The sequence below is a fragment of the Archocentrus centrarchus genome, unplaced genomic scaffold, assembly GCF_007364275.1.
Source record: "Archocentrus centrarchus isolate MPI-CPG fArcCen1 unplaced genomic scaffold, fArcCen1 scaffold_68_ctg1, whole genome shotgun sequence".
Lineage (NCBI taxonomy): Eukaryota > Metazoa > Chordata > Actinopteri > Cichliformes > Cichlidae > Archocentrus > Archocentrus centrarchus.
The window spans coordinates 926645-939745 of NW_022060284.1; the positions used below are offsets into that span (position 1 = coordinate 926645).

Consider the following 13101-nt stretch of genomic DNA (forward strand, 5'->3'; position numbering starts at 1 on the left):
CTGCCCACCATGAACCTTCTTGTTATATTGGATCCCTGCTACCCTCCATTTATAATGGAAACAAGAGAAAGCCTCACAGAACCTTCAGGCCTGAACTCAGGTCAGTGTTCCTCAGAACAACAAAGCTTCTCTCAGACATCAGTTATATCAGGGAAACTCTCTGTCTGGGCTCCTTTGTGGCCTTTATTTCATAAGCTTGTGTTCAGCAAAGCTTATTCTGGGATGTTTTATTTGTCTTTCTGCTGCCCCCTGCTGTACAGGGCGCTGATTGCAGTCTAGACTGAAAACGAGGTTCCACTGCAGCAAGATGATGCAGTTCCTCTACCAGTGCAAAACAAACAAACAAACAAACAAACAAACAAAACACACAAACAAACAAACACACACACTTTGACAGCTTTTACTATTTATTATAGGAAAAACAAACCAAAACGAGATCGCGTACGGAGTGAAAACCACTTGGGAGCAGAGAGCACCAAGCTCCCTGCTCCCAATATATTAATATAACCAGCTGCTAGCCTATGTACACTATATGTCTGACACATACTGAAGAAGGAAGCAAAGATTAAACAGTGTGGATGAGAAATGATAGTGAACACAGCAGGAAAACAAACAGAACATCTTATTTAGAAAAATGTCCGTAAATGCTGAATTCCTGTGGAAAAACAAACCCAACACCTCCACAATCAGAAATAGTTACTATAAACTCAGATAGATAATTAATTAACAACAATTATCACACCTAATCTGCATTCACACACTGAGATATTACAGACCAATTATACTGTACACTATCAAACTAAAAGATCTCTCTAATGGAACAAAAACAAAATGCACAGGCTCACTGTAGCAAAGGACTCTGGGAGATTGAGTTTAGTGGTTTCCTTCTGCCCATCTTCTCCTCTTGCTTTGTAAAAAAAAAAAAAAAAAAAAGAAAAGAAAAAACTCACTCTCACCCTCATTTAATGTAATTTGGCACAACAGAGCGACTCCAGTTACCACTTTAACCTCAACTAGCTCCCAGTGCTCAAAGGAATGTTGAAAAGACTCACTCAGTGTCTCATTTTCTCTTAAAAACTCACACAAACACACTCAGAAATGTAAGATACAGTACAGATAACAAAACACTGAAAAATGTACTCAAATCAACATGTTTGCTCTTCCTCTGTTTGCAACATTTTTCATTTTATCCAAATTTTTTCTCAGGGAGGATTTAAAATACTGCAAATCTGGACTGCATATAAAGAATGACAATGACATTAAGTAACCTAAACAGACATTAAATTATGCGTTACCATGTTTACCATGCTTTATGGATGGTACAGGCAGCATGGGGGCAAAGTGGCTCCTGCTAACATGAAGGCCACATGCTCAGTGATCACAGCGTCACTTCAGTCAGTTAAAGACTGCAACACAGTGGGGCAAAAATGGGGGAAAACACAGAAGTACCTCAAACCTCCATTCTTTCTAATGGCCAGCAGGGGGCGGCTGCCCTGCAAAGGGCAGTCCGATTGTATAGAAGTCTGTGAGCATCACCCTGCAGCTAATTTGATTTGTGACCTCAGTAAAGACTCTTCCTCCTCCTCCTGACTTATTTACTGTATCATTCAATAGTTTCTAGTCTCACTTAATTCAGCACATAGTAAACTATGGTCCCATGTAGAGATAAACAGGCATTAGAGCAGGGCGTGCTTTGCTTCGGGCCTTCCTCATGACTGCCCCTCAGTTGCTTAGTAAGCATTGTCTCAATCCTTTGATTAAGAAGAGTCAGAATGAAGTTTGAGATGCTTTTGGAGCATCTTGTTGGCCCCTGGGCAAAGATCTGCCTCCACTGACCTCCTGACCCTTTCAATATGAACCATGTAACCAGAGCTGTGGTCTGAAATCATACGCTTTATTTATATTACTTTAGGGATAAAGTGAGGACAAGATAAACTAAAATAATAAAGTCTGCCACAGGGTTGCTCCACTACACAGGGTCAGAAATTTCTATTAATGCAGGAGACACTTTTTTAAAGCAGTGGTGACAGATGAACCTGTGGCTTCACCCAGCTGGTAATCCATCCGCGATCTAACGGCTCAGTCTGACCACAGTCTGTCAGCTGATAGTGACCTTGTTCTAACTCAGTAGTTTGGGTACTCACAGCCCCAAATGTAGATGGTACACCTCGTCTTGACGTGCTGACCTTCTGCCTCGGTGAGGGCTCATAGGCTCTGTACCAGACTTCAAGTCAAAGTCAGGCTACAACAGCCTGCACAGATCACACAGTGAGACATCTACAGTGGCAGCAATGCACTTAATATTTCTGCAGTTTCTATCTGTGGATCTGTACTCTTCAGAGGTGCAAACCAGACCGTCCCTCTGGTCCTAATGCTGCTACATATGAAAAGCACTGACTGAAAGGATCCAGCTGTGGGAGTCTTCAAGGAGACGCTGTTTAAAATCCTCTTTTAGTTGCATTTCAATCATTTTTTCTCCTCTGTGGCAACAAAATAGCATCATACTGTTTTTCTTACATGGCTTTAATGATTTTTCCAAATTTCCCACAGATTCCCTCTGACTGACTCACACAGGTTTCCTCAGCGCAGCTTCTTGGCACCATGATGTGAACCTCAGCTGATCAACATTCATATCCACCAAAAAAAGACCAATGATTGTGAAACAATAAAACAAATAAACATGAACAAATAAAATCTAAAAAAAATCAAATCCTACACTAAAATCTGACCCTATAGCCCTAGCTCCAGTGTGGATTAATATATGAACAAGAATAACTGAGAGACACAGACACAGTGCTTTACAATAATAATAATAATAATAATAATAATAATAATAATAAAAACCACAGGGATGGAGAAACTGCCAGAACTGTCCCATTTCTGGAATCTCTAAAAGCCAAAGAGAGGAAAAGATGGTGTAAGTTAAAAGGCTGGGGGGGGGTCAAAGGGGCTGGAAAAGGATAGAAGAAGCTGAAACTGGTTTGTTCACTGTGGACCCAAAGGTCTGGAACTGGAACAATTCGTCCTCTGAGCTGACCGGCCGTGTCCGCCTCCATCACCACGTTGTAGCGAAGGGAGTCGCCACTGCTGTGAAACAAAGCGGCAATCCCGTTCTCTCTGAAAGCGACTCAGTCCTGCGTTGGAATTCCAGTCCTCCGTGCTCTCCTCTCAGTCGGTCTTCTTACAGGAGTCCCGCCACCATGGAGAGCCCAAATGGCAGATCCCAGTGGTCTCGCCTCACTGGTTGACGTGGGGCTTCAGGGCCTGGTAAAGCCCCTCAAAGGTGGGTCGGTCAGGGATATCGCGACTCCAACAACGCATCATCAGCTCAAAGAGGGAAGGTGGGCAGAGCGGAGGGGCGTAGAGGAAGATCTAGTAAGGAAAACAGGAGACTTACAGTGATTCATCAAAAAGACTAAAGCCTGTCACTTCTGCCTCTTTCCCCTGGTACCCACTTGGCTCGACTCAACTCGGGTTTTATGGTTCTCCATCAGGTGGTAGTTCCTGGTACCAGGCACTCATTTTAGCACTCACTCAGCCGTGGCTGCAAGTGAGCTGAGTTGAACAGATTGCATGCCACGATTGGCCAGGGAGTGATGTCACAGGAATCAAACTCACCGCTTTTGAAATCCGGCAAAGAGCGAAATGGCTAACAGACCCTGCAGACCTTTTGGTTCCGCCCGGAGGAAGCACGACAGAGCGGGGCGGACGTTCTGGCTGCCTTGTTGAAGTGGTACTCAGTTGTAATGGAAAATAACTGAAACCGAGTAGAGTAGATTAGAGTAGAGTCGAGTTAGTAGGTACTAGTGGAACAGAGGCATTAGTTACCCCTCAGAGTTATCCTGCAAGCACTTAGGAGGGTCCTGATTTCCAGGTTTGCAAAGACTGCTGTGGATCAGACAGAAACTGCTGTAAGCTCAAATAAACTCAGAAAGCAGTCCCAGTCATTCAGCTGGTCCTACCTTGAGTCCACTTAAAGGAAAACTGCACAGTTATACCAATGAATGAAAGAATTCAGAGGAGCTGCAGCTGCTCTCAGGTGGCCAAAGTGATTTGACCCAATGATGGAAGGACCTGCCTCTCTGTCCTGTGTTGGTGTATTTGCTTGGTCTCACCTGTCTGCCCTGGTTCCTGAAGAACTCGCCAGTGTTCTCTATGACCTGCTCATCAGACAGGAGGCTGTAGGGCTGCTCCTTACACAGAGTGAAGATCTCCCACAGGGTGACTCCAAAGGCCCACACGTCGCTGGCTGTGGTGAACTTACCCTGAGGAGAATGATTGCATTTTAACATTTAATACTCCAGAAACCATCCTCACCCCCCTGATTAAATGTCGACTGTAAACATGTTTGAACAAAAACTAAATGTGGCATTCCCACAAGTGATTCCATCAAGCTGAGACTTTGGAGATGAGTCAGGAAAACAGGCTGCAGAGCTGGTTTGGGTCAGCTTGAATCCGTGTTTTTCACTTTTAACTTTACAGCTGCAAAAGACATCAAACTATGAACCCACATCCAAAACGCAGAACAGGAAAGTTACTCAGAGTAAACAAAGAAGAGGTTTCATTGTGTGAGACGAGAGCCCTGCTGGAGCTTCACAGGGAACAGGAAGCTTTCGAGGAACTCTGTTCTCTAAAGTTCATTCACAGAAACATTTAACAGGTTTTTGTTTTGCAGCATTTTGTTTTACATTTTAGAGACTGGTAACTGTAATGGGCTTGTTTGTGGAAAACTATATTCAGGATGAGCACCCCAAGAGGTTTTCCAGCTTTCAGTTGGCACATTCAGGTGTGTGTAAACACAATCCCACAGTCTTCCCAAGGTAAAAGAGAGTCCTCCCTATTTCCCTCCAAAGCTTACCAGCAGGATGCTCTCCCAGGCCATCCATCGTATAGGCAGCACCGCCCGGCCCTGGATGCGATAGTAGTCGCTGCTGTACAGGTTTCGGCTCATGCCAAAGTCGGCGATCTTGATGGTGAGGCGGCGGTCCAGCAGGCAGTTTCTCGTAGCCAGGTCACGGTGCACAAAGTTCAAAGATGCCAAATACTTCATCCCTGAAGAGATCTGCACCGCCATGTGGAGGAGGTCAGACAGGCTGGAGGTGGGGAAGCAGAAAACAATGAGAATCAAAACTGCGGATCAGCTGTTTCATATACGATCTGTGCAAACTGTGTGTGTGGTTAACCTGACTGAAGGGATGTTGTTGGCATGTGTCAGAGTGCTCTCGATCTCCCGCTGCGACAGGAACATGTTGAGGTCTCCGTTCTCCATGTACTCAGTAACCATGCACAGCGGGTCGGACGACACGCACACACACAGCAGTCGGATGATGTTGGGGTCATTCAGGCGGGACATGATCTTTATTTCCTTCAGGAAGTCGTTCCTGATGGACGGAGAGATAAAGGAGACATTTTCAGGTCTGTTCTTCAGCTCCTCGTTCCTCAGTGTGAAGGCTGTTCCAGTTCACTGCTTCCTACGTGAGAGGAAACCCCAGGTTCCCTTTGACCTCAGTCCGCTCAGTTTATTATACGACATTTTGTATAAATTTGCCACATACTGGTTTCGTCTGATGAGCCAACAAAGCCTTCTGACCACCTCATATGCTGTTTGTAGAAGCAGATCAGAGCAGAGCTGCTGTGCTTGGACCTCTGAAGATCTCCACCAGCTGTTACAGAACTGATGGATCACACTGCTCCCCTTTATGCCAGTTTATCCTGATACCACGTTCTGCTCTTACTTCAAATGAAACTCTTTTACAGACCAATGGAGGTAGGAGGGGACGCTGAATCTGTCAGTGTGGATCCCATTTAGGAGCTTTATGGTCTCCACTTTACTAGTGATGGACTATAATAATATAATAATATATAAATAGGGATTAATTCTTATGATGTGAATGTATTAAAGCAGTGATTATACTGACAGTTTTAATATACACAGTCTCACATACACACTCATGAAGAGTACCTGGCTTGGCTGGTAGCGTCGGCCCTCAGCTGTTTAACAGCCACGAGCACCGAGCGGCCATCTCGGTCAGGGAGGGGCGAGCCTTCCCCAAGGAACTCTGGGAGTCCCTCTGCCTCACACAGATGGACCTGCAAGGAAAGATGTCATGTGACAGGTGAAAGACTCCGAGATGTTTCCAGGATATCCAGCCACACCTGCCCCAGCTCACCTCGCCAAACTGCCCCTCCCCGAGCTTCTCCCTGAAGATCAGCTGTTGCCGCGGGAACTCGGCCGCGGAGATGTCCTTCCTGGTGAGAGAGTCGACGGTGAGGGCGGGGACGGCGTACATGTTGCTGCCGGTGACGCCCTGCAGCCGCACGATGTCCGTCTCAGCGTAGTGCGGCGCGTTGTTATGGAAACACTGATGCGGCGTGCACTGGGTGATGTCGGGCTCGGCGTACCCCCCCCCACAGGCTGATGGAGAGAGGATTTATTGTTTGATTAATACTTCATATAAAAACTAAAGTCAAGGGAAACTTACCTGAAAGTACCAACAGTCAAGGTCTTAATTATCATCAATTTGTAGTTTTGGATCAAAGGTAAAAAACTTTGATAATGTTTTATTGGTGCGATTAAACCACTTAAGCTGGTTTTTACTGTAGCCCAACCTAAGGCTCAGGCCCCATTCAGTGTCCGGAGACAAATCAGAGGAAAGAAAAGATGGAGACTCGGCCGGATAACCCACCAAACTTCAAAAGTATTTGATCGTGAATACATATACATACAGTACCAGTACTGTATGTATATGTATTCTTGTATTTCACTGACATATATGTGATCTGATCAAATGCATGAAGTCACACCTTTCAGCTCTTACCACGCAGCCAGCCTGATGTCATGTGACAGGAAGTCAGCAGGAGGAGGTCATAGAGAGGATTACCAAGGAGGAGAGCTGGAAGAAGAGGAAACTTGGAAGAGAGGCATAGAGCCGGAGGAGAAGGAGAGAAGACTGCAGAATGAACGAGCATGCATGTTCAACTTCATCAGGGAGCCTTAAAGAGACAGAGGAGGGAAAACGCCTGTTTAACGTGTTCTGAAGGAAATGAAGGAGCTGGTAATGAGTGACCAGAGCTCCGACAGACGGGGAAGTCTGATGATAATCCTAACCAGCAGGGGGCAGACTTCTGCAGTTTGTCTCACCAAAAGACCCCCAACCCCCCCTCAGCTTTCATCTACAGCTGTGATTAATCATGTCATCATGGACAGATGTGGAGGCATCAGTGATTCTGTCCTAATGCAAACCCAAACACACGATCATAGAGCGGTCACTAAAACACAAACATGATGATGAGACATTCGGGGGAAATTCTGGTGTTTACCAGATGCCTCTGCGCTCTGCGACAGCTCCGGGAGCTTGTTTCTCAGCACCGCTGGGTTCTGGTACTGTGGGTCCAACAGGAAAATTCTCTCATAGTGAGGGTCAGAGTTCACGGGACCTGAGGAAAACAGCAGGAATCAGACATTTTCCGATGATCTGAGGTCAGTGTTACAGAACAGGGCGAGGCTGAATGGGGCTGGTTAGAACTCATGTATCAGCTCCTGAAAAACTATAATAAAGTGAACACTTAAAAAACACATCCATCTAAAATATAATATAATATTCAGTTTCAGTGTTTTAATTTATTCCTTTCTGCATAAATAATAAATAATGCAATCACAGGCATGCTTCAGCCAATACAAAGGAAAGAGGAGTACCGGCGGGGGCGCGTCCGGATCGTGGGGGCACAGGAGGAGTCTGTAAAATGATGGTGTCACTGCAGGACGACAGCCGAACCATCACCTCCTCATCAAGAATCTGACGTGGACCCTAAATTAGGACAATAAATAAATAAATAAAAGCTGTTTACAGGCACTAAATGTTTCACACCAACAGAAAAGACAGCAGACAGGAAGTTATCAAAATAAAAGTTCTTTGTTAAGCAATCGCCTGCTTCCACTGAAAAAAAATAAAGGTGTATCACTGGTTTTTTTCCCTCACCTTCTCTAACACCTTGCAGACATACTGGCACCATAGGATGAGGAAGATGATGATGACCAACAAAAGGATGATGGTTACCAAGCAGCCAATCAGGATGGGTGTTTTTCCATCATCTGGTGGGTCACTGGCTGATGGATCAACTGCTGAGGAGAACAGAGGTTAGAAAATGGACATCGTTAGGATTTTAGCTACAAATCAGTTTGTTAATGTGCCTCGTTAAGCAGAACTGGCAGAAATGCTGACAGATTTATTTCCTCAGCATATTAAGAAGAGTGAACGTTTCCCTCTGCTGTGAGCAGAACAGCGCCCTCTGGCTGTGTGCGGCTGTAAGTTCAGTCTCAGGTTTGAAACTGGCTGGTTTTTACGAACTAGCATCTACTTTACTTTAAGGTGAATTAAAGGTCACACCTGGCTTTGTTGCAGGGGTTGTGATGGTGTCCTGAGTGGGTAGAGGAGATGTCATCTGGGTTGGGAGTACGGTGTCCACTGATGACCAAAAACCAGGTAGTTACTTCATGTTTATGCTTTGCACTGTAACTGTTTGCATGTGTGCACGTGTGTTACCTGACTGAAAGGAAATCTCGCTGAACATCATCCAAACATCAGCGAAGTAAAAGCGGCAGCGAACGAATCTGGCAGTGCGGTGGTTCAGAAGCACTGTGACGTAGCGGGCGCTTGGGTTCCGGTCATCCAGGACCGTCCTGAACTCCACAGGCTCCGCCTCCCATCCGAAGTGGGGCTTAAACCAACAGGAGACCGAGGAGAAGATCTTCACGCCGCGGGAGAACATGTTGTTACTGTGCACCTGGGTGGAGATTGAAAACAAGAGTAAGTGTAGCTGGTAGAGCTTCTGTTTTTAAAGGGATGATGGCACGGTAGGAGCAGCAGGTGATGTGCAGATGACTCCACTGAGGATCGCTGCAGCCTCAAACTACTGATGTGGTTACACGGTGGTGAAGATGGCTTCAAGCAGCTGGGTTAAAAGTTGGACCCAAGATAAAACATCCCAGAGAGGAAATATTCCTAAATTTATATGACAGCACTGTGCAGGCGCCTGAAGACTTACAAGGTTACGTTACTTTAGTTAGTGCTGGACTGAATCACTGTGACATCACTTTGATGTTGTTCTCCAGTTATAATAGCAATATGCTGTAGTCACAGCCGTGGGCTGAGGCTGATGCTAAGATGGTGCCAAGCTAACTAAAGAGTGTGTGTCCCTCCTGAGAGAAACCTGACACTGGATCTGAACCAGAGGCAGTTTTTAGACTCTGAGTAAACGCAAGTGTGCCGTGAACCACGACTGCTGTGCGAGAAAGAGGAAGCAGAAATGTGAAACCTTCATCGAGGTGAAGTTTCTCTGCCCATCGAACACAAACTCCATCTCCACGTGTTCCAGCGAGTCGTTCTTCCAGCCCAGGTAGTCATAGCCGGGCCACACGCTCTGCCAGGATGACTTCACACGGGTCTTTGTGAAGTCATCCTGGCCGGTCACGCCGTCCGTCAGCTGACCCAGGCCGCCAGAAAGCCTCCTGTTGGATGACAAAGCGCTCAGTAAACAGGCGACAGTGGTGTGCGATGAGAGTGTGTGTGAGACAGACTCACCCCCTCTCGTGTACTCCATCATATGTGGAGTCATTGAGGGTGGCGATGGGATAACCGGGCGGCATCATGCGCTGACCCTCTGGAGCGCTGTAGGAGATCAGCCCGTCTGAAACCCGGAGAAGTTAAAGGAACAGCAGATGTTCAACCTTCATGACAACACCAGGCAAACTCCTGTTTTTGCTTACTTGATATAATGTTTGTTAAATCAAAGGTGTTGTTGATGACAAATGCTCATTTATGGCCATTAAAAGCTTTTATGTTGACATGAGGAGGGTTACCTGAGAAGTGATGAAAATTCAAATTTACTGAATAAACAAGAAAACGCACATTTACAAAACAACTGTGTGTTTGTGTGTCCTACCCTCCCACGGGCAGCCGTACAGCTCCACTCTCATGCAGACAGTGGTGGACAGTTTGGTGACGGGGAGCAGGCGGACATGGCGGGTGACGATTGGGGGGTGAAGGTCTTTGAAGACAGAGGTGTAGGCATCTTTGTTGCCCTCGATGACCTGCACACAAATATCAGGGACGCCAACAAAACATCACCCAGCAGTCCAGAAAGGTTACAGCCCTGCAGCCTCCTGAAGCCGTGGGTCACTCAGCAGGATCGTAGTGTTTAAAATGAACCTGCAGGTCATGAACTATTAACAGGTTTCATTGTTAGTATGATCCATATTCATATAAAGGACCATCTACACAGAGGAAGTTCTATAGAACAATTATTCATTTAAGCCATCTGACCTTTGCAAAGAACTTTTCCTGTTTTTGCAAACATCTTTCTGTGAGTTTGTAAATCATGTTTAAAGGGAAATAAAATGCAATATTTGATCTTTTTCATTTCACGCCTGGACAGCAGTAACAATGCTGCTGAGATCAAACCAGACGAACCGCCCTCTGACAGAGTCAGGCTCAGGGGGGCACCGATCAATTTACTGATATTTATGGATTTGGAGGGCCGACTGAACGGGCCACTCTGACCAGAACCGCTGAAGCAAAGTCAAAGAGCTCAGTTAAAAACTTTAGAAAGACTAGAAACAAATTCTCAGAGTTACACAGAAGACATCAAAGATGCTAAACAAACGGACCACGACTATGATGCAGGACTTACAGCAGAATCAGAGCAGGTGAAACATGTTCACAAGCAATTAACATTAACAATTAACATTGTATTTACACGTGCAGCTAATAAGTGCCTACATGGTGTCATTCCAAACTGAACAACTGCACACATAAAATAAGCATTCAAAACAAAGAAGCGGGAGAGTTTCAGCTCTGCATGAATCAGTCACTCCTCAGCGGATGTTTTTAGGCTTCATTTCCTGCAGTGAAAAAGGACCCTGAGAAATTAGGAATGGGAATCTGTAGCTGCCGGGCAAAGAATAATCAGAAAACTGCAGCTACTCTGGGAATGTGAGGGAGGAGCCTCAGATTCAAAACATGATTCTGGTGTTTCACACTGCTGCGTAGCTGCCAGCAGGAAGCTGTGTGTAACTGTCATTTCCTCTGATATGAGTATGAATGACCAGAAGCAGCTTAGGGTGAAAAATCCTGGTCTTTTATTTTCTTCCTCTTTCTCCTGTTCTTCCCTCCATCAGTCCTCACATTTCCTCTCCAGATTTTCTCCCATTCTTCCCTCAGCTCAGACCCTCCTCATGTCTCATTTTTCAGTCTGTTTCCTCTCATCAAGTCAGATATTTGAGTCGCTCACCTCGTTCCCCTGCCGGTTCCTCCAGGACTTCCACAGCCTGCCGTCTCTGCTGTAGTTTACACGGTACTCTCGGGCAAACTCATTCCCGGAGTTTCTGATATATCGTCCCTGAGTCCCGATAACTGTCAGAAAGGTGAGCCTGCCCAGATCCACCTGAAAAAAATCCAGTAAAAAGCTTTCTGTCAAATCATCTGACATACGTAAAAACCAAAGAAGGTTTAGAGCCCTCCACAGGTTTGTTAATCCTGCAGTTTATGTCACAGCGGAGCACTGAGTGTGGAAGGAAGCAGCCAAATACACCACACATTCAGACCACGCACACGCACGCGCACACACACACACACACACACACACACACACACACGCGCGCGCGCACACACATGCACGCACACACGCACACACACACGCACACACACACGCACGCGCACACAGGCACACACACGCACACACGAACGCACATGCACACACACACGCGCGCACACAGTCACACAGACGCACACACGCACACACGAACGCACATGCACACACACACGCGCGCGCGAGCACACAGACACACACAGGCACACACACGCACACGCTGTAGATTTTGAGGATATTTGTCCTGTAATTGAAAATTCCCCTCAGATGATTTTGTAACATTCAAACACACCTGAGCGTGACTGAGCATGTGTGAGACACAAACCTCCAGGTACTGACTGTCTGAAGGCAGCGCTGCAGGACACCAGGCCCCATCTCCCTCCTCACGATACAACCTACACACACACACACACACACACACACACACAGACAGAGATAAAACACACCTGCAAAGCTCTCAAATCTTCACCTTTAACTCATAACTTGACTTCATTCTAAAGCACCGTTTTTTTTAATCCCATAATTCCATCTCAGGTTTTGTGTTTTTGCTCTCTGAGCTGCACTGACCTGGCATACTGGGGTCCTGTGGTTTCGTGCCATTGGCTGGATGCTTTGATGGCATCGTCTTTGATCCGTCCATCCTCCATGCCCAAGGGATAGCGACAATGTGCTGGAAGAACACGTTCAGAATGATGGTTTATTTTTCTAGACCAGTTTTAGATATTAATAAATGAAACATTTTATTGTATTTTAACAGTATTAATTGGCTGTTTGCAGAGGAAAGAATTCATTTTAGGGTAATGGGAGACTGGGTTAATGTTAGATGGGGTTGTGTGTGTGTGTGTGTGTGTGTGTGTGTGTGTGTGTGTGTGTGTGTGTGTGTGTGTGTGTGTTTGTGTTTGTGTGTGTGTATACCGGGATCAATCTGTCCGATGGCTGCTGTAGCTTGAAGGATCAGCAGCAAGAAGAGGTGCATGATGGTCCGCCGATCACACCAACACACACGCTACATCTCTGTGAGAAAGAGAACCAACATGAACATCTGCAGCTTACAGCGAGGGTCTGCGCAGACAGCGAGGGAAATCAATCAATCAATCCATCTTCTGCTTATCCAGTTCAGAGGGCTGGAAGCTGCCATGGTGAGAGGGGCACTTCCTGGACAGGCTGCCAGTCTGTGACTGTGACACATCATCAGCAGTCATCACCAACTAACCCAACATGCATGTCTTTAGGAGGGAGTCAGAGCTCCCAAAGAGAGCCGACAGGCACATGGAGAACATGCACGCCCCCCACCCCTGAGGCGACAGTGCTAACATTGCACCACCGTGCCGACTTCTTTTTTGTAATATTCTGCACATTTTTAGGAAATTTATGAGGAAAGTTTCAAGGACAAAATACAAAATGAAGCATTAGAATTTGTAGCTTTGTTATCCTGACATGCCTGTTTGTGCATAT

At 46.0% G+C, this 13101-nt stretch overlaps 1 protein-coding gene across 4 annotated transcripts; it reads right to left on the reverse strand.

The window, feature by feature from the left end:
• Nucleotides 1-394: 394 nt before the first annotated feature.
• LOC115777734 (discoidin domain-containing receptor 2-like) lies at nt 395-12672 on the reverse strand. 4 transcript variants are annotated; one of them, XM_030725700.1, is made up of 19 exons: nt 12562-12622; nt 12214-12316; nt 11972-12041; nt 11290-11442; nt 9943-10090; nt 9582-9687; nt 9316-9508; nt 8544-8784; nt 8388-8465; nt 7980-8122; nt 7697-7808; nt 7321-7437; nt 6171-6415; nt 5963-6090; nt 5184-5381; nt 4859-5093; nt 4223-4265; nt 2897-3076; nt 395-806 (listed from the first exon to the last, which is right to left on the reverse strand). In XM_030725700.1, the coding sequence occupies exons 1-19, from the start codon at nt 12620-12622 to the stop codon at nt 769-771; spliced, it is 2592 nt and encodes an 863-aa protein (XP_030581560.1). In that variant the 3' UTR covers nt 395-768. The 4 variants fall into 4 exon arrangements, with proteins under 4 accessions (XP_030581560.1, XP_030581557.1, XP_030581558.1 ...); XM_030725697.1 differs by having other exon boundaries at nt 395-3076; nt 12562-12672; XM_030725698.1 differs by having other exon boundaries at nt 395-3076; nt 7980-8119.
• Nucleotides 12673-13101: the final 429 nt, after the last annotated feature.

Excerpts from the sequence above, each read along its gene's own strand:
- LOC115777734 (XM_030725697.1), bottom strand. The coding sequence starts at position 12,622 with ATGCACCTCTTCTTGCTGCTGATCCTTCAAGCTACAGCAGCCATCGGA. Across the intron at positions 8,123-8,387 it reads AACCCCTGCAACAAAGCCAG|CAGTTGATCCATCAGCCAGT; the intron begins GTGTGACCTTTA and ends TGTTCTCCTCAG. Across the intron at positions 5,094-5,183 it reads AACAACATCCCTTCAGTCAG|CCTGTCTGACCTCCTCCACA; the intron begins GTTAACCACACA and ends CCCCACCTCCAG.